Genomic DNA, 23,007 nt, shown 5'->3' on the forward strand with positions numbered 1-23,007 from the left:
TTTTTTGTACAGCTGACAATCAGCGTTGTGAAGTAGGTAGTTTCCTAAGTAAGTATAAGATAAATTTCGAAATTCTGATTGCTAAATACAGATAGATCAAGGCAACAAAAAACGTTTTCGTTTTTCTATTTAACGTTTATATGAATTTTATTTATGAAGTGTGACATTTTGTCACGTTTTTCTATGACGTCACAGTGTGCTTTTTTATACAGATTCCATAGTAATTTCGTGTTTTGACGTTTAGTAAAATGTAAGTGATTTGACTAGTTGGAAACTAGCCTATTACTAGTTAATATATTAAAGTACTCACAGTGCGCAATGAGGCTTCTGGGGAAGTTGTACCGCAGCAGTTCTCTGGAGAGCTGGCAACGTGTGAAGGTCCGCGCGTGGCCGTGCACAGCACTGGACTGGACGAGAGCCACCGCCACTATCAGCAGCGCCAGCTCCGACGGTCGCGCCATTGTGCCTATGGACAACAATAATTTATGGTTATTGTCACGGACAGCGCCATCTAGCGCATATTTCGTGAACAGTTCATTTACTATGTAACGCAGAAACCAAAAAACCTAACAGATGTCGCTACAAACTAACGCTAATAAATCGATTACCAAGATGGAGTGAACAACGAACGCAACTTTTAATTACCTATCTATGATCCAATCTCATAATTTCATAAATTCGAATTCAGTGGTTTAAGTGACGCCTACACAGACCAATAAGCTATTGCGTCATGATTTACTTCTCCAGGTTTAAGTTTTAAGTATATAGTTTAAATAATGCTAAAGTTTTTAATGAACATTAAGTTAAATAGGATAGCAATTAATTCTCCTTCATTTATTCTCGAGTTATGGGGTTTAAAACAACCCGAATTTTGACTTCAAATGTGCTTTTGCAATACGATCTTTTGGCAACAACAGATAGTTTGGATACGATATAATATTTACACAGTATGGCAGGTTGATAATAAATGACTTATGCTTGATTAACCTCGCAAAGAAACAGTTACCACCTTAAAAATAAAAAATAAACCAGGGATGAACGTGGGTTTAAGTATTTGACAATCAAGCAAAATTTAATCCAATTATCATACAATTGACAAAACAATTAACTGAATTTTTCAATTGACTGAACTTTGCTTAGCTGCCAAATACTTAAACCCACGTTCATCCCTGGTTTATTTTTTATTTGTAAGGTGGTTAGAATTTTCTAGACTTAATAATATTACTGGTTTATCGTAGAAGTTAACTTACTTGTAATTAAGACAATTTCTAAGTATCAGAATGTTTGTAAGCTGTCTTATAATTAAACACATGTGTGTTGTTTGTGGTAGCCCTGTTCGGAAAACATGTGACTTACGTTGTACGGTCACGGGTTCGAATTCCAGCTCGAGCTCAAAACCACTGAATTCGACTTTATGAGTTTGAATTCATGTTTGGATCATACATTATTCACCCTAAGGTTCTTCTTTCACCCTAAGGTTGCCTGGCAGAAATTGCTATTTAGCAATATGGCCGCCTATTGTACTTATGTTTTTATTCGTATGTTTATGTCCTTTGTATATGTCGTTGTGCAATAAAGTATTATTGATTGATTATTGATATTACATAGTTTCCTGGATTTTTGCTTAATGGCAATAGGCTCGCCCCCTATGACATGGGACTTAAATATAGCTGGCGAGGAATGGGTGTGGATGTGGGTGTGTGGGTGTGGGTATATAATACACCACTGCCTACCATTTCGGCTAAGGCGGCTTCGGCTAATTTGTCTAATAATGTGTTGTTTGTCTGTGTGTGATCTGTCGGCTGTGTGTTTGTGTTTCTGTGTGTCAAATAAAAAGACAGTAGTCTTAAAAATAATAATAAAAATAGCTACCAAACCATTTATATATCGACATCGAATAAACCATCTCTTTAGTCGTTAACTTGTTTAAGAGGGAACGAACGACTGTAGTTTTCGTATTCTGACTTAATTTCCATCGTTTGAAACGCTATATGCTTGTACTGGTCTGTTTAGTGCAGTGCTAGTGTCTTTCTTATCTGTGCATTTCTATATTTAATTATGTTTCTCTGACGTATTTCTGTGGTGCACTGGCTTGCTTCTTTCGCCGTTTCAAACCCCGGTACCGAACATGCACCAATGAGTTATTGATTCGTCTTAAATGCAGTTTTTGGTAACAGTTGGGTCGGTCATTATAGTTGGTTGAACAGAACGCTAGGTGGGGCGTGGGTACTTAGTTTATCTTGCGATTCATTTACCTCTGACTAACCCAATTGGGATATAGTTGTGGGCTTATGTTGTATTGGTTCTTAAGCAAATTTAATGAACTAAAAGTATCTTGTCTCCTATCGTGTGGGTTGTGAGGTGGATTACCAACCCCATCAACCCTGGTAACAGGGTTATTATTGAGCCGCCATAGGCCCCTGACATAACTCATGTAACGACTACGGTAACAATGAGATTTTTGTATGGAGTGTCCGAGGTGCGCTCAGTGATGACTTCTGGAACATTCCAGGGAGAGGTCGCGGAAATATTCCCGTTGTAAATACTCTTTAAAAGGACACCGGCTCCTTTTCTTTTTAGAATAGAATAGAATAGAATAACTTTATTCCCAAAACAGTGCAGTACAATAGTAGAGAAGATAAAGATAAGTATACAAATCAAAAATACACTGCCAGGGAAAAGGGACTGACTCAGCATGTTGTTGCGAAAGATAGTAGAAATACCACTCTTAGCAACACTGATATTCTGCCAGTACCTAAGTTACGCTTATAAATACTTTGAACTATCGCGCCAACAAAACGTGTCGGGATTTACTTACAATAAATAAGAAAATAAGCAAATATAATTATGAAGAAAATATTAAGGGATTACGAAAAATATGAAAGTAATAGTCAAAGGTAAATAGTATGCCAAGGGGTTAAATTATACATAATAGATACGACAAATAAACAGATGTGTAAAATAAAAGCCACAGATAAACAGATAACGAGAGAGATTCATAAACAATATATGACAAGTAGGTGTGTATAACATAATTATTAAATAAGTATAAGTATTTTTCAAGTTGTTCTTTCTTTTACTCTGTTGTTATCTGCATAATTTTACATATTTTTTGCGCCTGTTTACTACCGGGAACGTTCGCAAAGTGAGAAAATTCCCTTGAAAGGCACATCACTACGTGTGCCTATTGTACGATAAGGAGCAAAAGTCCAATCAGTTTCTTGCAAAGTAATAAATTAACTGGTTGCACTTAAGACCTCCTGGTTACATGTCGTTTCTGTAATAGACCAAAAACACCTACAAAAATATAAATTTTATAATTATGACAACTAATGGTTCATAATTTCACCACTGTTTACAAATAATTCGCTGGGCTCAGTGACTGCACTTTTGCTCTTTGATTGTACATTTCAATGTTAAAGATAAAACCATTCATGGCAATCTATTCACGTCATTAGTTTTTCCTAATTAAGAGTCAATATAATAGCCCACTTCATTTTCCCCTCGCCATTTTATTTACCTTTAATTTAGTCTCTGGTATTATGTATCTACGGGGAAGCGGAGTCATGATAACTAACGAGTTCATCGATGAAAAAAATATGCTTCTAGCGAGTTAATAAAACAAAAAAGGAGTGAACCCAGTTAAGACCCTCCCAGCTAGTTAAACGAGTTTTTCTAGGATTTTTTATAAGTATTAAATCTGGCTACTGTGAGAACTCGATTGGTTCTCGCGTTCAGTATTTATTTTATACAAGATCTTGCACCGTCCCGCACCAAATTGTGATAAATGTTTAGGTTTATGTAGTTTTTATGTTGATTTACATATCGTCAAAAGAGAAAACCATGTAAGAACATGACTTTTTTTTTCAATAAGGTTTGAAATATCATATTTCTGAAATGATTTTTGCTAACAAGTTGTTTAATCAATTTTGACTTGCATTACAATTAATGAAAAGACACCAAAATTTCTTGAAGAAAATCATAATATCAGAATGTGATTTTTTTTAAAAGGCGCTTACAAGTTTCCTCTTATACGCTTACAAGTTACGTTCGGGAGGTCCCGGGTCCGAATTCCAGTGGGGATATAGGTATCATCAAAATCGGTTTGGTCGGTGTCGGTGATCCCTAATTTGGTTAGGATATTGCAGGCTGGTCACCCGATTGTCCGAAAGTAAGACAATGCGGGCTTCCGAGGGCATGTCAAGCAGTCTGTCCACGCTATTATTTACTTTACTTAGTACTTAGTAGAAATATACAGTCGTTACATACGTGAGCCATGTCAGGGGCCTTTAAAAAAATAAAATAAAATAAAAATATTTTATTTCAGACTAAGATTGTCCATATATAAGTAGTTACACAAACTTAGTATCTATGTCTTAGTGTGTATGTGGTGTCTTTGGCGGCTCAATAGTACCATAACACCAGGGTTGCTGTGGTTGATCATTCACCAATAAAATTGAATAATAATATAAATATAAAATAAATAGAAAATCTCGCAAACGAACCTCGCTATGAATTTCCAAGTATCTCTCAAACCTCTAGTCTCACTTGTACTCGACTGCAAACATTATTCCTTAAAATTTCCAAAACAAATGCCAGCGGCGGATCCGTTCTGAAACTTACGCGACTGGGAACTCAGTTATACAAGTTTCCAGTTTCATAATGAGAAATGCATAAAGAGCTCGCATGTTCAGAACGCACCAGGAACTACCAGTGGGACTAACGAAGTGTGAGGGGAAACTTTGAATTTATTTTACAACCCCTTTCTATACAATCATTTAAATTAAGGCGAGATTTTTGACTACTGAATGAAAGTTGGTACGCTAAAGACGTTATTGCTCGAAGTAAAATTGTGTGCGCGTCCGTCAGAATCGCCCGTCAGTCGTATTTTTGGGGCGTATTTTAGGTTGAAATGGTGCTCAATAATTGCTGCCCATTTAGTACCACCTAGTGCCTATCACTAGAGATTTGCTTCCAACGTATGTTAGACACTCGTGTGCGCAGTCTTTGGAAGAATACTAAGAACTACCTACTTATATCTGTATCTTCTAAATGCATTTGTTAATGCAACGTCCCAAAACAACGAACTGTACTGTCTCTTTTCTTTGTATTTTACTTTTGTCTGCTTTATTGTGCACAAATAAATAAATAAACTCTCTCTCTCTCTATTTAAGAGCTGCGCTCTTGTCGGTGGAGTAACCGCCATTCCTCTCTTCTTCCCGCCAAAACCTTCACCTCCCGATACGACACGACCTGCACCTTCTCTTTTATTTGTTTCATAAATGTTATCCTAGGTCTACCCCTTCCTCTCTTCCCTTCAATTTTTCCTTCTATAATGTTTGTTATAAATGAATCGTGTCGTATCAGGTGGCCAATCATATTTCCTCTCCGGTTCTCTATAGTCTTCAATATGGTTCTCTTTTCTTCAACTCTTTCCAGCACTTTTTCATTTGACACCATTTCAGTCCAGCTTATACCCTCCATCCTTCGCCAACACCACATCTCAAACGCTTCCAACCTCTCTCTGTCTCTCTGTGTCATAGTCCACGTTTCATTTCCATAGAGTGCAATGCTCCAAATATATGATTTAATAAAGCGTTTCCTTATTTTTAATGATATGTTTTTGGTTTTCAAAATATATTTTTTTTAAATAAATAAACAAAATTTAATAAATGAAAAATGGGACTATCATAAGTGATATTTCATTAGCTAACTAACGGCCTCCGTGGTTCAGTGGTTGAGCGTTGGGCTCACGATCCGGAGGCCCCAGATTCGAATTCCGGTGGGGACATATCACAAAAATCACTTTGTGATCTCTAGTTTGGCTAGGACATTACAGGCTGATCACCCGATTGTCCGAAAGGAAGATGATCCGTACTTCGGAAGGCACGTTAAGCCGTTGGTCCCGGTTACGCACTGATGTAAGTATGTAGTCGTCATGTCAGGGGCCTTTGGCGGCTCAGTAATAACCCTGACACCAGGGTTGATGAGGTTGTTATTCCACCTCACAACCCACACGATAAGAAGAAGAAGATTAGCTAACTTCTGAATTGCGATTTTTAAGTACCTAAGTAAATTATTTTCGATCAATGTTTTATTGTATAGGTAACTGTTACTCATTAGTATTTATCTAATACCTTCGCTAAGCTGCGAAAAGATCGAAAAATATCTTTTCGTCAAGTTTATCGTTGATTGAGTAATAAAGTGAATTATTTTTAGACTGATAATTTGCTCTTTCGCAAGTATAACCTCACCTTATTTTCCGCTATAAAGTTTTAAAGTAAATAGAGCAATATACTTCAGGTTGAAGTAGAAAAAGCATTAGAATAGTGCTTGGGTTTCCACAGGGTTTAATGGCGCAGTCAGGTAACCAGTCGAGCTAATTAATATGAGTTAATTGTTGGAGGTTCGTTTCCATAGCCTTACGATTCGTAAGTTTAAAAGACGCGACATTTTTCATAAAGTTCGTTATATCCTTTTCTTTCTTTTATCCTTTCGACTTGATCCCAATTCGGGTAGTCAGAGTTATATCCATCGCAAGATGAACTAAATACCCGTACCTCACCGAGCTTTCTGTTAGACCAATTTGATAGGTGTCAAGTCGGAACGCCGTTTATAATGATCCAGCCAACTGTGTTAGTGAAACACATAATAACGGGTTCTTACCGCGTTTAAATCAGGGATATGAGACTTCCGATATTTCGACACAGTTGCAAGTGCCATGATCACGGGATGACTGATGAGATTGGAGTGGAGTAGGTAGATCCATAATTTTCTACGGGCAGACGGGCGGGCTGTCTACCCTCTTTCTTTATCTGTCTACACCACTCCAATCTCATCAGTCATCCCGTGATCATGGCACTTGCAACGGTATCGAAATATTGGGAGTCTCATATCCGTGCTTTAAACGCGGTAAGAACCCGTTATTATGTGTTTTAATTATGATAATAACCGCGTAAACTTAAAACAACTTAAACTTAAAACTGCACTTAAGACAAATTCAAGTCCGTTACCAAGGTACGAACCGGCGCTCCCCGTTTAAGAAGCAAGCTGGTGAACCATAGCACCACAGTCACGATAATGAGACTGAAGACCTCCTCAGCGTAATTTCTTAGGTGCATCATTTCTATTTTTATTTCTTATGTTTTGTCTCGATTTTGATTTGCCTAAATCTCGGAATCTTAAAATGGACTTTTAACTCCCATTTTATGGTCACCCATTTTTACACACACACACACACACACACACACACACACACACACACACACACACACACACACACACACACACACACACACACACACACACACACACACACACACACACATATATTACTTTCATTTACACACCATGCACACCAAATCACACCATCACATATTTTGTCACAAATAGTTAACTTTTACATAATTCCCTATTGATTGATTAGTTTTTTAATTTTTATCCTTATTTCTTTTATTTTTGTAGTCGTTTGTTTCTTTCTAAGTTGTAATTATGGCTACCCATTAAGACTGCTGATCTGGAGGTGGAGGCCTGGAATCCTATAATACAGGGTATCCTAGTTTAGGTTCCAGCCTTTACACATGATCACCCGTTATGTTTAATCCTATTGTCTAAGATGTATATGTACACTTTGTATCATGTTATGTTGTGAAGGAAATAAATATTTTTATTATTATTATTATTAATTTAAATACTTAAATATTGATGTTATCATGGATTAGAACCTTCGATTGTGGGGCAGGCGTTACTAACCGGGCCATAATACAAGGAGCATTATAAAACGACAGTAGATAAACTTAAATTAAATAAACTTCTATTTAATATAAAACTGCAAGCAGATTATGGTAAGATAGAAAAAGCTCACAGGAATTAAATAAGGCACGTAATAAGCTTTTAAAATGGAGCTTTGTATTTTCTTCTTCTAGACTCTTTGTGCCTTTTCTACTGTCCTGAAGTAAACTCTTGAATAATGAATAATCTAAAGCAACCTATGTACGGTCACAAGCATTAGTATGTATACACTTTGGTACCATGTCACATTAACTTTTTTGTCAAATTGAACTGTAAGTCTCACTAAATGTCAAATATGTTAGTGCGACAGAGTCCTAAAGTGGGTACATTATATTGCTCATGATTGTACTTACTTATAATACGTACTATATTTATCAGAACGACAAGTTCAGTACAATTAGTGATTATAAGTTAACGACCTCCATGGTCCAGTAGTTGAGCGTTCGACTCACGATCCGGAGGTCCAGGGTTCGATTCCCGGTGAAGATATGTCACAAAAAATACTTTGTGGTCCCTAGTTTGATTAGGACATTACAGGCTGATCACCTGATTGTCCGAAAGTAGGATGATCCATGCTTCAGAAGGCACGTTAAGCCATTGGTCCCGGTTACTACTTATTGATGTAAGTAAGTAGTCGTTACATGAGCCATGTCAGGGGCCTTTGGCGGCTCAACAGTAACCCTGACACCCGGGTTGATGAGGTTGGTATTCCACCTCACAACCCACAAGATAGAAGAAGAAGATTATAAAGTAAGCTCACGACTATATCCTAATTGGTGTAGACAGAGGTACTATAACCTGCAAAAGTCTAATCCGTTTCTTGCAAAGTAATATATTAACTGGTTGCACTGAAGACCTCCTGATTACGTGTCGTTTCTGTAATAGACCACAAAAAACTTCAAAAATATAAATGTTATAATTATGACGACTAATAGTTCATAATTTCACCACTGTTTACAAATAATTCTCTGGCAGTGACAGAGACAGAGTTTTGCTTTTTGATTTTACATACATCGAACAATGAACTAAATACTTACACCTCACCCAGTTTTCTGTTAGACTAACGTGATATGTGATGAGCCGTATCGCCGTGTAATAATGATCGAGCGCACCGTGTTAGTGAAAACTGCACTTAAGATAAATTAATAACTCATTATGAACTTAAGGTTCATAAATATTACAATAAGTATATTAAAATATGACACATTAATAACATTAGAACATTTATTTTTGCGGGGCTATAGGCTGATCCCTTGTATCCATTATTATAAAGTTAATGATTATTTAGAAGATATGAATGCATGGGATTAACTGTCTGAGAACTGATATAAGGCAGCTAAATTACTCAATTGTATACCAATATTTTATGTTTATTTTTTTAAAGAACGTCTAGGGCCCTGTGCCGAGGTTTTTCTTGCAGCTGCTTTTCCCCGGCTATACAGGTTGTGAGAAGCTGCAGTAGTTTTAGGCGGATGAGACGTTCGTTATGTAAAAATTGACGATTCAAAGTGTAACTACGTATGTTACCAACTGAATAAAGATATTTTTGAATTTGAATTTGAAATTTGGACTTCGTATCAACAGCGACTGCAAGGTTTCCTTGATTACCCATATCATTATGTGAATTTTAAAATAGCAATGGAAACATGCAAGGCATTAAGCGACGGAAAGCACACGTAGAGAAGGTATGTTCGAATAAAATAAATTTATCGCCGCACCATACTTGCTTACGGTTGATAAAGCGATGCGACTAAACTGTTTGGTTATGCTGCTTTTATTGGACTGTATTGGTTTGAAACTTCGTGATATTTGTTTTAAGTTCACTTGTCGTGAGGTTTTGGCCTAGTTAGAGTGGCGCGTGCCTGCTGTATATTTATCTACTAAAGCGTAACAATGAAGCACAATACTTATGACATTTAAAGGTGGTTAGCTAAGTTACAAATGTTTATATCGAACGAATAATGATAACACGGGCGCTGGCTTGATAATATCCCTGACGTCCTCACAACTCACACGACGGAAGAAGATCGCACGTATCGGTAACATTTTATGAGCCCGTCGCCTAAAGAGGTAGTTGGTCATCTGTCAATCTATATTAAGTATGTGTGGGTTGTGATAGTCAGTAAGTAGTAACCGGGACCAACGGCTTAATGTGCCTTCCAAAGGACGGATCTTCTTATTTTCGGACAATCAGGTGATCAGCCTGTAATGTCCTAACCAAACTAGGGACCACAAAGTAAGTTATGTGATATTTCCCCACCGGGAGTGGAACCCAGGACCTTCGGATCATGAGCCCAACGCTCAACTGGATCACGGAGGTCGTTGCAAGAACAAATTAATACAAAGTACAGAGCAAAAGAATGTAAAACAATTATTTTTAATGTACGGGTGAGTATGACGTAGTACAAAGGCTGTCAAGCGCAGGTGCGTCGCCCTGGGCCACTGTTTGTTCTCCAGGCGAGACAGAGGCGTCTCTGAGAACGGGTAGCGAGTTGCGAACCAGTACTCGAATCGAACCAGCTAGTTGCGAATTGAAATAAAATAGAGACAAAGTGTGGGTGTACGCTGTGATAGAACAGGTAATACAAAATCGTTTCATGCGGAAAGCCACGGGAGCTCCGTGGTTCCTTCGCAATGAAAATCTGCACATTGACCTAGGTCTGCCAACCATTGCCCAATGGCATAAATTAGCTTTAAAACGTTTTTTCGATTCTGCTCCGCACCACCCAAATCCCGTGGTAGTTGCGGCTTCCGAATACATTCCGCTTAGGGACGGTAGGCAAAATGATAGTGCGACAGGGTTCTGAAGTGGGTACATGATATTGTTCATGATTGGACATACATAGTATATCATGTAGTTGTCAAACATACAGGGTGTTAGTGACATCATAACGAATACTGAGGGGGATGATTCAGACCATCGTTATGGGAAGATATGAAGTGGAATTTCCTGTCGGTAAATTTATGATAATTTTAGTGTTTTTGTAAATTATTTTTAGTTCTATACTTTTGCCACGAAAAATTCTTCTTGATCAGAATTATAGACTAAATCATCCCTTAAAGTTTTCGTTACGATGTCGCTTACACCCTGAATAACCCTCCTTTATGCTTCGACGTAGGATAAACAGTCATTCGCTCGCACGCTAGCACAGGGACTACGGGTATCTTAATTTCAACTTTTCTTTAATAAAGTTGCGGAAACAAAGAGATTTCTTTGGAAATTCAAAACAATACAATAGTTGTTTTAAAATTAAAAGATCTGATATTGTTCCGGTCTTAGTTTTGTAAGTAAGTAAAAAGACAACAATGAGATGTAAGTAATTGGGATCTTTTTTAGACCAACGCGCTACGTAGAATATAGGATAAAAAGTTATTTTTGAGATTGTATTTCTTAACTTACTTAAGTACTTTATTATGTATTATCTGTCTTTTATTACCGACTTCAAAAAAGGAGGAGGTTCTCTCTCATTCGGCAGGAAACTTCTCAAAATTGCTTTTAGGTTAAGATCTGGGCATATTCCATTAAAGAGCTTTGCTTACTTAATGAAGAAAAGATACGTACCATATCTTATATGAATGTACTCGGAATGCCTCAAAAAGGCTGTTTTTATTTAAACATCTAAAAATTAGGAGTCAGAATAGTGATATAGGTATCTTGGAGACCTTTTTATCAGAACCTACGAGCAGAGAATCATATTTGATTTATGCTTTCATTCACAACAGCATCACATCTTAGGCTGTTGTGGGTGGGGGCATGAATTAAATACGATTTTTTATCAGTTTTAGTCAGTCTTGATCGATGGGGCTGGCATACATAACAAATTTTGTTAAAAGCCCTTAAGTAAATAAAAGACCAAAAAAATCAATGAATAACTGGGCTGAAAAAATCTGAATGTCATCGAAACGATAAGAAGAAGAATAACTAGTATTCGATTTGGTGAGAGCGAGGTGGTGTAAAAGACGATATAGTGACTAAGATTGAGAAAGGAATGTTAAGTTGGTTTGGACACGTAGAGCGGATGAAGGATAATAGGTTTACGAAAGCAGTATAAAAACGAAGATTGGTGGTAGGGCTGGCAAAGGAATACCTAGAAGGACGTACATTCACCAAATTGGAGATCTCCTTAGAGTTTAGTATGATGTCCTCTGAACCGGCGTGCATGTATGAATCGATTGATGCATGAGTAGGAGGCAAGCCCACCTTAAAATAAGTTAATCCTGTAAATGTTTTGTAAATTTGTGTGTAATAAAGTGTTTTATTATTATTATCTACTTTATTCCATCGATTTAGCTTTCGAAACCTCTGAGAACATTTATAGAAAGGAGATAAGTTATCTTATAGAAATATAATAATTTTAGTTACTTATTATTTATACTCAAATGGTTAGATGACTAAGTCAATACAAATTATAAAACGCTGATGCTAGAAATAGAAGTCGTCTAAGAAGATCGAAAATATAAGTGACTTATTTAAGTTATTTATTCCTATCTTACCTTATTTAGCTTATTCGTTCCCACAATAATATAATTATTAATTATACTTTAAGGCGACAATTGGCCCCGATTCCTGCAGACACCGCGTAATTTTATTTTAAGTTATATCCGTCATTTTCATAACCGTCGAAAAGGAAAGGGACGGATGATTCACAGCTCTTAATTTTAGGAAGAATGAGTAAATGAATGAATAACTCGGGCGAATCAAAAGGTACGTCACTGGTATGCAATCCATTTGACGTGCTGTCTACTTAACTGTGTCGGGTTATTGACGGATGTAAAATTTTTAGACGGTTGGTTTAGATTTGTGCTTAAAATTGACGTGTGTTCCATAAATTTTATGCTTGTCGATTACCCGTCCCTTTCCTTTTCGGCGGATAAGAAAATGACAGATATAACTTAAAATAAAATTAGATGGTATTTACAGGAATTAGCACCAATATACACATTATAAATGATGTGGCGAGCCGCCGTAGCGTTGCATACAATTTACCCACATTAGGATACTTGATAGCCGTGGTAGCCCAGTTGGTAGAACGGTTGCCTCTTGCTTTCTTCATTGAATAATCTAAATAGTTAATACGATGTGGTGTTTTGTGATTAATGATCCCATTAAGTTAGTCGGAAAACATTCGCGACAGTGTTATTATATCGGAATATTCAATAAACAAAGTGTATCTATCTATTTTCGATTCGTGCCAACAAGCCGCTTCATAACTCGAAAGTTTATACGGACTTTTGAGTTAATTCGTTTGGGGTTCGGTGTCGGAGTTTGCTCCGAAGGTGGGCGCTTAGGTTTCATCATTCATCGTCATCACCTTTCATCATTTCATTAATCATTAATAAAAAAAAAAAAACACGTAAGACATGACTGTATGGGCATAGTTCCCTTTGCCTTACCCTTCGGGGAAAACCAAAACAAAAAAAAAATAAGAAAGCAATATTACTATTTGACATTTGTTTGCATTGCGCACTTACTTTTATATGTGCAAATGTCTTTTATATGTTGCAATATTGTTTTCTTAGATGAATTGCTTCGATGTGGCCATTTTAACCCCCCTGTGCAATAAAGTGTATTTGATTTAATTTGAAAAATAAACTTGAAAAATTTTCTTACCGACTGTATGTAGGGATGCAGTTAGGCGCGTTCTGCACTCGCGGCGGATAGGACGCGTGTGTTCAGAACCACGCATTATTCACTTACGTGCATACGACACGCACTTAAGGCGAAGTTGTTGCCATTTGTCTAGCACTAGCTGGAGACTTGACTTTGTTCATGTTTAATGTCTTTTATCGATAAGAACAGGAGAATGAAATTTATATAAGAAACGAAGACAGAAAATATTTATTGTTACAAAACAACGTTAAAAGACACCAAAGCACCAGAGAAAAATGATTTTTTTTTTTAAATAAATTTTGTAGGTTATGAATTTTTTGATTAGTATATTATCTTGTTGTCGTGTCGATAAGTAAAATAGTAAAAAAAAATCAACAACTTAGTATAGATTTTTGTAAGTTGTCTATGGTAAACAAATTAGACAAAAACTGTAAAAAACGGCCCAATCTCTCACGCAATTCACGCCCATTTCCCGTTGGGGTCACTTTACACAAGTAACCAAATTCTTAGATGGCTAGTTGAACCTCGAGGTGACCTGACCACCAGACAATAATTATCAAATTTAAAAAAATGCACCACTTCATTTTTTAATTCTAGTACTTTAATCGGAAAAATATTTATAAGTATACTATGTAATAAAAAAAAAATAACAATTCTAGCATTATTTCTTTGTATGCTGAGGTAAGAAAGATAAGAGAGAGATTTCTAGGTAGAAACAAACCTTTTTTGATAGTAGTTTATTTTCTTATCTCCCCCCTCGTATGAAAAATGTTCACTAACGCCCAGCAAAAGCTATGGGGTTGGCCTCTGTAATGGATATCATAAATGACTCCAATCTGTACTATATTATCTGTAATCTGTGAAATGGGACGCTATGGGAATATATTTGCAGTAGTTTGTCTTATGAAAAGACTAAAAGTGTTACAAATTTATTATATTATTATGTAATCCGGCTTACAGGTTCATCGTCGAAATCACTTTGTGAGACTGTCCTTTGTTTGGTAACGACTTGTCAGGCTTGAATCACCTGATTGCCTGAAAATGTAAGATGATTCCGTGTTTCGAAGGGCACGTTAAGCCGTTGGTAATGTGAAACCATCTCCATCAACCCGCAGTGGAGCAGTGTAGTGAAGTATGCTCCATACCCCTTCAGGTTGATTGAGGGGAAGCCTTTGCCCAACAGTGGAACATATATAGGCTGTTTATGATATCATAATTATGTAATACCTTAAGGCTTGCTTCTATGTTGTTCTGGGAGCAACTGAAAAAATAGAACACGTTCAGCTGCTTGTCATATACAAAACATAAGAAAACGACCATATCCAAATTGGGGTAGTCAAAGGTACATCCATCGCAATATGAATTAAATACCCACACCTCAACCAGCTTTCTGTTAGACCAACGTGATAAGTGGTGAGCCGTATCGCAGTCTATAATGATCGAGGCAACCGTGTTAGTGGAAACTTAATTTATGACATAAGCATAACATAATGTTTAAAAGTGTGCTGTTGTAGATTTTTCACTTCGTAGCTGAACAAAGCATCAAGTAGACACTTACCAAAGAGATCCGATTATACCTAAGTAGTTTATTGTATTCAAAGCAAAATTGCTAGACTGAAAAATAAAATTCTAAAGAAAATACACCTTGCCTTTGCGTTGTTTAATTCTATTTTTATTATCCTTTGTTCCTTCCAAGAAAGCGTTTCTGCAGAATCTTGTTTTGTTGAACAACATCATCTACGTACATAAACCCACGCCCGTCCCAAATGGGGTAGGCAGAGCCACAAATTTGCAGCCAGTGTTGATACGAAGTCCTAAGTTGGATATGATATAAGCTGTATGATCACCCTATTAGAGTTACTTAGTATACTATTAAAGTGCCTCTCATGATAATGTTTATATTTAATAAATAAATAAAATAAAATAAATATTGCCCATGAATGAATTCCCCGCGGACCCTTGACATTACCCGATGGCACCACCGGTAGTGTCAAGGGTATTATTCCGTGCCCATGGCACCATCGGTAGTGTCAAGGGTATTATTCCGCGTGCCCATGGCACCACCGGGGTGCAAAAGGTACTATTCTATTATATCGTGAAACCACGGAGGAAATTGTTTAAATGATAGTAACAACCTCTCAGCAAGATTTCGGGGAAACACTTCAATACGGCTGCGGGGGTATCACGCACTACTTTTAAAGAAATTCATGAAGTTGAGGTACCGCTACTTGACCTAGGTCTGCCAACCATTGCCCAATGGCTCAAATTAGCTTCCAAACGTTTTTTCGATTCTGCTCCGCACCACCCAAATCCCCTGGTAGTTGCGGCTTCCGAGTACATTCCGCTTAGGGACGGTACTGAAAAGTATCGGCGTCCGAAGGACGTAATATACGATCCCGACGACCCGATTACTCTAGCCATAGAGGCAGCCAATCAGCTCGCGACACCAAACACTTCAGGTCCCCGATACCGACCCCGCCGGCGTGGTCGACGATTTCCCTCATTCAGCGCTTATCGCTATCGACCCACTAGGGTCGATTAATTCTTTCAAATATTTTTCCTCTCAGACGACGCCTGCTGTCTTAAACGTTGTACCGGGTGAGAGCCTTCAGCGCTCCCCATTTGTCCGGCCAAGTAGTTAATGTCATCTGCGGCAAATCTACAATAAGTCACGTCAAAAAAAAAGGTACCGCTACAATTCCATAATTTTATATTAGCGGATTTTACAGACGAAAACACACGTATATTGGTTTTCAGTTCTGAAGAATCACGGCATTTAATTTCAACAAGGACTGAAGGACTTCCCAGGCTACGTTCCTTAAAAACAATATAGATAGCGCTATTAAGATCAACTTTCTAATTTCATTGATAATAGATGACCCTTTACACCCAGGCACAACACATGTCATCTTCCACCCATAATTATTCCGATCAAAATAAAGTGAAGTAATTTAGGTTGCGATGAGCTCGGTGGCGCAGCGGTTAACGCGCTCGGTCTGCGATTGTTGAAGTAAAGCAACTTTCGCAAAGGCCGGTCATTGGATGGGTGACCACAAAAAAAAAGTTTTCTCGAGCTCCTCCGTGCTTCGGAAGGCACGTTAAGCCGTTGGTCCCGGCTGCAGTAGCAGTCGTTAATAACCATCAATCCGCACTGGGCCCGCGTGATGGTTTAAGGCCCGATCTCCCTATCCATCCATAGGGAAGGCCCGTGCCCCAGCAGTGGGGACGTTAATGGGCTGATGATGATGATGAATTTAGGTTGCAAATATACTTTTCTGACCCTAATATCAAGCAACAATTATATTTATGTAAGCCTCTGCCATGACATTATATTTTTGAATAATTATTTACCCTGAGCAATGAGAAAATAGGTTATTATCACGTAAAATCTGAACTATTCAGAGATGGAGAATAGGACACCTAGTACGGCTTTGAAATAGACTACTCTGGGCGCCATCCCAATCGCGTCAGGCAGAGTACTGCGGGGCGGAAGGCAAGAAGGAAACCACTGCCCTATTTTTCCCTAAAAAAGTAGCATGGATAATGCTACACCGACAAAAGCGTGGCTCTTAAATTAGTGATGAAAATCTGAACAGCGACATCTAAATTTTTTTGGGGAACGTCGCCTGGGAAGTCTCTCATTGCCAATCATTCAACAAAGGACACAAAACATGTGTTTCATGTTTTTTATTCGCTCCAACAACGGAATAGAAGCTTAAAAATCGTCGCATGATAGTTAAAAAACAATGGGATAATAGGTCCGTTTTTCTCCAAACGAACGAACTGAAGGACTGCCAGGATTTTTATTTTTCTAAATGAATGAAATATTCGATAGAGTAAAAAGTTTGTGCTATCAAAAAGACTGTAAGTAAATAAATATATAAAATTCGTGGAGGCGACGCCACAAAGCGTCTCTTTAAAAAAAAAACACTTTTTAAAATTAATTTAATAACACACACTTAAATCCTACTTATTCCCTAAAAAACCGTCCCGTATAATTCTGAGCCGACACTTTTCGTAGCTAATTAACATATTTGCACAATGAACTTCCTTAACGCTTATAATTTTCAGTCACCCTACAATGCAAATAGGGAGCGCAGAAACATTGTCAGAACGTAAAACTGTGTACTTTGCACCCTTGTCAGAGCCAGTAGCTTTTAATGATATATCGCAGGCGCCACGCCAGATTATGTTGAACCCTCTCAGCTTCTTTTATACTAGCGAAATTGTGGAGAAAAATGAAAACTTGGGATTCAAATCTGACTAAGTTATATTGACTAAATTGGAGATGTCCTTAGAAAAGGTTTATTTACATTCTACTCAGAAACGGCGCGTGTATGAAACGATACAAGAGAAATGTGTTAGGATCGAAGCAAATGGAATTACAATGTTCTCTGCTTACCCCGGTGAGAAATAGGCGTGACTACTATATAAAAGTATCAAAAGTAAGAGTAGTAGTGTGTAAAATTATATAAATATATATTTTTCAATACTCTATCTATACTTTTGCGACGGAAAATTCCACTTGATATTAACTCTGAATATCTTGGTATGAATCATCCTCCTCAGTATTCGTTACGATGTCACTAACACCCTCTATTATAATGTTAGCTTTTTGAAAGAGTTATTTCCTCGAACAACCTATACAGAAAACGTGAGGCCTAGATAATTTGGTCGAGTTGTCTGGCCAACTGCCCCTTAAGAGCACAGTCTATTACAAATATTTTATTAGTTCTTATGCCTATCCTTTGTGGCCAGAATGTCCCTTTTCAGTGGATAACCGACAAAAAGTGAGTATGAATTCTATGGGATGTTTATTTCTTTAGTTCATTAAGCGCTTAGCAACTATGCTGTTGGTAGCTTGGAAACAGATTTCAGCCCAACGCTTGATACTCACTACGTCGCAGGTTCAAATCTCAGCATGGGCCATGTTTCGATCATTTATATCACGAGCTCAGTAGTGAAGGATACATCGTGAAGAAATCTATATTTCAGGGAATTGCGTTCCAAGGTAACTAAGGGTATGAGAATGTGAGGTAAACCTAGCTCAGCCGATGGTGGCGAGCGGAGAGTTGCCGATCTATATTCCTTATTCTATGCCGGCAGTGGACGATTCAGGTTGATGATGATGATGATGTATCATGAATGAATCAAACATATTTTAAGAGACATAATAACGGATTCTTACCGCGTTTAAAATGGCGATATGAGACTCCCGATATTTCGACACTGTTGCAAGTGCCATGATTATGTGTTTTAATTATGATAATAATCGCGTAAACTTAAGACAATGTATACTTTAAGAGATTGACTAGGAACACGTTGAACTCTTTGAGCGTTGGGCACACGATACGGAGGTTCAAGGTTCGATTCCCGGTGGGGGTATATTAGAAAAATCACTTTGTGAGCTTTGTGGTTTGGTAACGACACATTGCAGGCTGATCACCCGATTGCCCGAAAGTAAGATGATCTGTCCATCGGAAGACTCGTTAAGCTGTAAGTCCCGGTTTCTACTTACTGATGTAAGTACATAGCCGTTACATGAGTCGTATCAGGGGCACTTGGCAGGTCAATAATAACCCAGACACGAGGGTTGAGGATCCCACACGATAGAAGAAGAAAATCACACATTATAAAAAATAATTTTAGCGCATACTGAGTCAAGAGCAAGTTAAGTTGAGAATGCTCAACAAACTTAGAACATTTTCGATAATGCATCGCGCGTTCCGTGCAAAGTTCAGAGGCAACCATTTTGAATTTATTGTTCGACTTGAATAAATCCGTAGAATATTGAGTGAAATATCGCATTATGAAGTGTTAGACTCTGTTGAGTGTTGTTGCTGGGAAAAGAGTAGTTAGAGAGGTACTTGATCCGATTCTAGCTTTGCAGGTGATTGGTTTAATCCGAGCTCGTGCTGAAATAATTTTAAAACAGTGGCAGGATTCTTACCGTCTGACGCACGAGTGCTAGTGAGACAGATTGTCGAATTTAATTGCGGTTTGTACACCTAGGCATTCCTATTTACACTCTGTTACCAACGGATTAACGTGCCCTCCGAAGCACGGAATCTTCTTACTTTCTCGGGAAATCAGGTGATTCAAGCCTGAAAACTCCGGGTTCGATTCCCGATGGGGACATTGTCGAAATCACTTTGTTAGACTCTCCTTTGTTTGGTTAGGAGTTTTCATCATTGATGAAACATAAAAATACCAAATGTAGATCATCATCATTTCCCTATTTAGCGTTATTCCGTTTGTATCACAGGGTCCGCTTACCTAAGACAAATGAAGATGTCGTATGAAATAGCCAGCGGACCGAAGTCCATTCCCCACGTGATCTCCAATCTTGATGTAGTCATCATCTCATCCTGTGCACAAAGGTACCATATGTCAGGTCAATGCACGCCCATCACCCAGTGCTATCAATAGACGTGTAACTCGCCCTTATTCCCAACGTGTGTAGTTTGTAGAGCAAGTGATGGACTAAGAGCGATTTTGACCCATATGTGCTGCCTTCTAAGTTTCATATCTTAAAGAAATAAAGAAAGAAAGAAAGTATTTATTATTAGAGGACGCCACAGTAACAATACAAACACAGTAGGGGAAAAAAAAAATACACAAAATCACAATTATTAACAGAAACGTAAAAGGAACAGAAAAATAATAATAAAATACAAAATATTGGTCGTAACAGTTATGTGCCGGTGGTGGACGTCCTCAATAAATGGACCTCGCTCAGCATATATCCAATCAATCAATAATTCTTTATTGCACAAAACATTATTACAGGACATATACATACGAATTAAAATAGACACAATAGGGGGCCTTATTGCTAAACAGCATTTTTTGCCAGGAAACCTGAAAGAAGTTTATGTATGCATTGGAGCGCGGGATGGTGCAATAAACATATATTATAATGTTACCAACATAATTAAAATGTTCCGTAAATAAATATAGGTACATACACACATACAATACATATAAGGACAATATAATACATATAAGGACAATAAGAAAATCACTTTAAAGTTATGCCTGCAGGAAAACCGCCTCCACTCATAATATCTAATCTTCATAAGGATAATTGTCTGCTGCAGTCAGCAATTATCTTAAAGAGTAAGAAAATAAAGCTGCCGTAAAATTGTATAACAATATTTCATGTTTTCTTTTTAAAGAACGTCTAGGGCACTGTGCCGAGGTTTTTCTTGCAGCTTCTATTCCCCGGCTATACAATTGTGAGAAGCTGCAGTAGTTTTAGGAGAATGTGACATTCTTTACATAAAAATGACGATTCAAAGTGTAACTATGTTACCTACTGAATAAAGTGTTTTTGAATTTGCATTTTGTTGGGGTTCTTATCAGCTGACCGAATTTGAAAATAGAGTTATGGTTGTTGTTGACACCATAACGAATATTGAGGGGGATGATTCAGACCATGATTCTGAGTTGATATCAAGTAGAATTTTACTGTCAGAAAATTAATGAAAATTTTAGTGTTGGTTTTTAATTTTCAATTCCATACTTTTATTTTACTTTTCTGGCCTTTCTATCAGCTATCTTTTCAGCATCTCTTTTGCCGGCTGCGGCGCCCCTTTTATCCGGCGCCCTGGTCGATCGCCCAACCGCGCCCTACCCTACAATCGCTACTGGTAACAGCATAATATGTGCAAGTCTCAGTTAAGTTACTCAAACCGCGACAGCTCTTCACCCGGCCCGGCGGCACCGTCGTCCGGCCGTCACTCAGTGGAAACGCGCCATTACGTCGTAGCCACTCACATTGCAGTCCCGATTCTTTCGCAAGCACCACAGATTATGACCGGAATTGCCCCTCAAGTCTCCACTCCGCTCCATGTTATTATTTGCCGTTTCCTGAGACGTAATGGAAAGGTACAGGCGAAATGTTCAGTTCGATCGCTTTTTAAGGGCTGTTTGCGATATTGGTTACAGGGTTGGGTTAGGCGATTCTCATACGGCACTGCGCACCGACGCGGTCGGCGGGGAATCGGTCGGCTAGGTTGCACTGATTTATAATGAAATAACTGAATACGCAGCAAAATCCGCGTCTTGCGAAGATCGCGCTTACTTATTTGTCGATCTATGCTTAAGGATATCCTTAGCGGCTATATGCTTCTCAAATACAGTACATGTAGTATGTAACAACCAACCTTGAAATAGTGAGTCAAGGCAATATCTTAACATTAGGCTTAAAATTATTTAAAGTTGGATGGTGTTTTATGTGATGCGGCCTAGATTTTTTTAAAAGATTCCAATTACAATCTCATCGATGTCTTATAATAATTTTATATTTCCAGATCTAAAATGATCATGGTAATTTAATAAAAAAATGAGCTCTTTGATCAAATTCAGTAATCAACGCATCAAGCAATATTTTTTTATTATTTTGATTAATATTTATATTTTTTGTTTCATGACATAAATTGTCTTTTCCAGAATGTGGCTAATGGGCACGGTGACGGTGCTGTGCGCAGTGTCACAACTATCACGCGCGGAGTGGCGATGTCCGGGACTGAGCGCGCGTCCGGCGGCCGAGTGTTCCTGCGACTTGCCTCACACGCTGCGCTGCGCTGGAGATCACACTGCGCTACAGGTACGTCACATTATGTTGCTGTGATTGTCGCAAGTATCACGCGCGGAGTGGCGGTGTCCGGTACTGAGCGTGCGTCCGGCAGCCGAATGTTTGCTGTGACCTTGTAACACCTACCGTTTTTTACTACTCAATGAATGCAAATGCTCCTAGCGCACGCTGCGCTGCGCTGGTTATCACACTGCGCTACAGGTATGTCACATTATGTTGCTGTGATTGTCACAACTATCACGCGCGATGTGGCGGTGTCAGGGTCTGACCGCGCGTCTGGCGGCCGAGTGTTTGCTGTGACCTTGTAACGGCTACCGTGTTTTACTACACAATGAGTGTAATTACTCCTAGCCCGCTGCGCTGCGCTGGTGATCACACTGCGCTACAGGTATGTCACATAATGTTGCTGTGTGATACAACTATTACAAGCGGAGTTGCACAGTTCGGAATTGAGCCTAAACATACAGGGTGTTAGTGACATCGTAACGAATACTCAAAGGGATGATTCAGACCATGATCCCGAGTTAGTATCAAGTGGAATTTTCTGTCGCAAAATTCTTGACTTTTTTGTAGTATTTTTAAATTATTTTCCATTCTGTACTTTTGCCATGGAAAATTCTACTTGATATTAACTCAGAATAATGAGCTGATTCATGCCTCTCAGTATTCGTTACGATGTCACTTACACCCCGTACTTACAAGTATATACAGCCAAACAAGTAGGTATGGGTGTTAGTGACATTGTAACGAAAACTAAGGGGGTTGATTCAGAACATGAATTTCCTATCCTGTTGGAAAATTCCACATGATATCAACTGAGAATCAAGGTCTGAATCATTCCTCAAAATTTTCGTTACGATGTCACTAACACTCTATATATGGACGTGGTTTCCGGGATTTATGCCCGGTTAATTGCAATAGGCTCGTACCCTATTACGTGGGACTTGGACATAGCTGGCGAGGAGAGGGTATAATTGTATATACTATACACCTCTGCCTATCCCTT

At 38.2% G+C, this 23,007-nt stretch overlaps 3 protein-coding genes across 3 annotated transcripts in view; 2 read left to right on the plus strand and 1 right to left on the minus strand.

Annotated features, from left to right (window-relative positions):
* The window catches only part of LOC126377616 (lysozyme), a 51,201-nt gene extending 37,760 nt beyond the window's left edge, over positions 1–13,441 (minus strand). Inside the window, exons 1-2 of the mRNA XM_050025459.1 lie at positions 13,403–13,441; positions 311–466 (exon numbers count right to left, since the gene is read on the minus strand). Of these exons, the coding sequence (XP_049881416.1) occupies positions 311–461 (151 nt within the window). The 5' untranslated portion in view covers positions 462–466; positions 13,403–13,441. The remainder of the gene's footprint in view (positions 1–310; positions 467–13,402) is intronic.
* The window catches only part of LOC126377626 (uncharacterized), a 154,881-nt gene that overhangs the window by 89,180 nt on the left and 42,694 nt on the right, over positions 1–23,007 (plus strand). The window contains exon 2 of the mRNA XM_050025471.1: positions 21,857–22,013. Coding sequence (XP_049881428.1) covers positions 21,858–22,013 — 156 coding nt within the window. The 5' untranslated portion in view covers position 21,857. The remainder of the gene's footprint in view (positions 1–21,856; positions 22,014–23,007) is intronic.
* The window catches only part of LOC126377588 (uncharacterized), a 448,572-nt gene that overhangs the window by 76,574 nt on the left and 348,991 nt on the right, over positions 1–23,007 (plus strand). The gene's annotated exons all lie outside the window — the stretch shown is intronic.

Source organism: Pectinophora gossypiella, chromosome 23, assembly GCF_024362695.1.
Source record: "Pectinophora gossypiella chromosome 23, ilPecGoss1.1, whole genome shotgun sequence".
Lineage (NCBI taxonomy): Eukaryota > Metazoa > Arthropoda > Insecta > Lepidoptera > Gelechiidae > Pectinophora > Pectinophora gossypiella.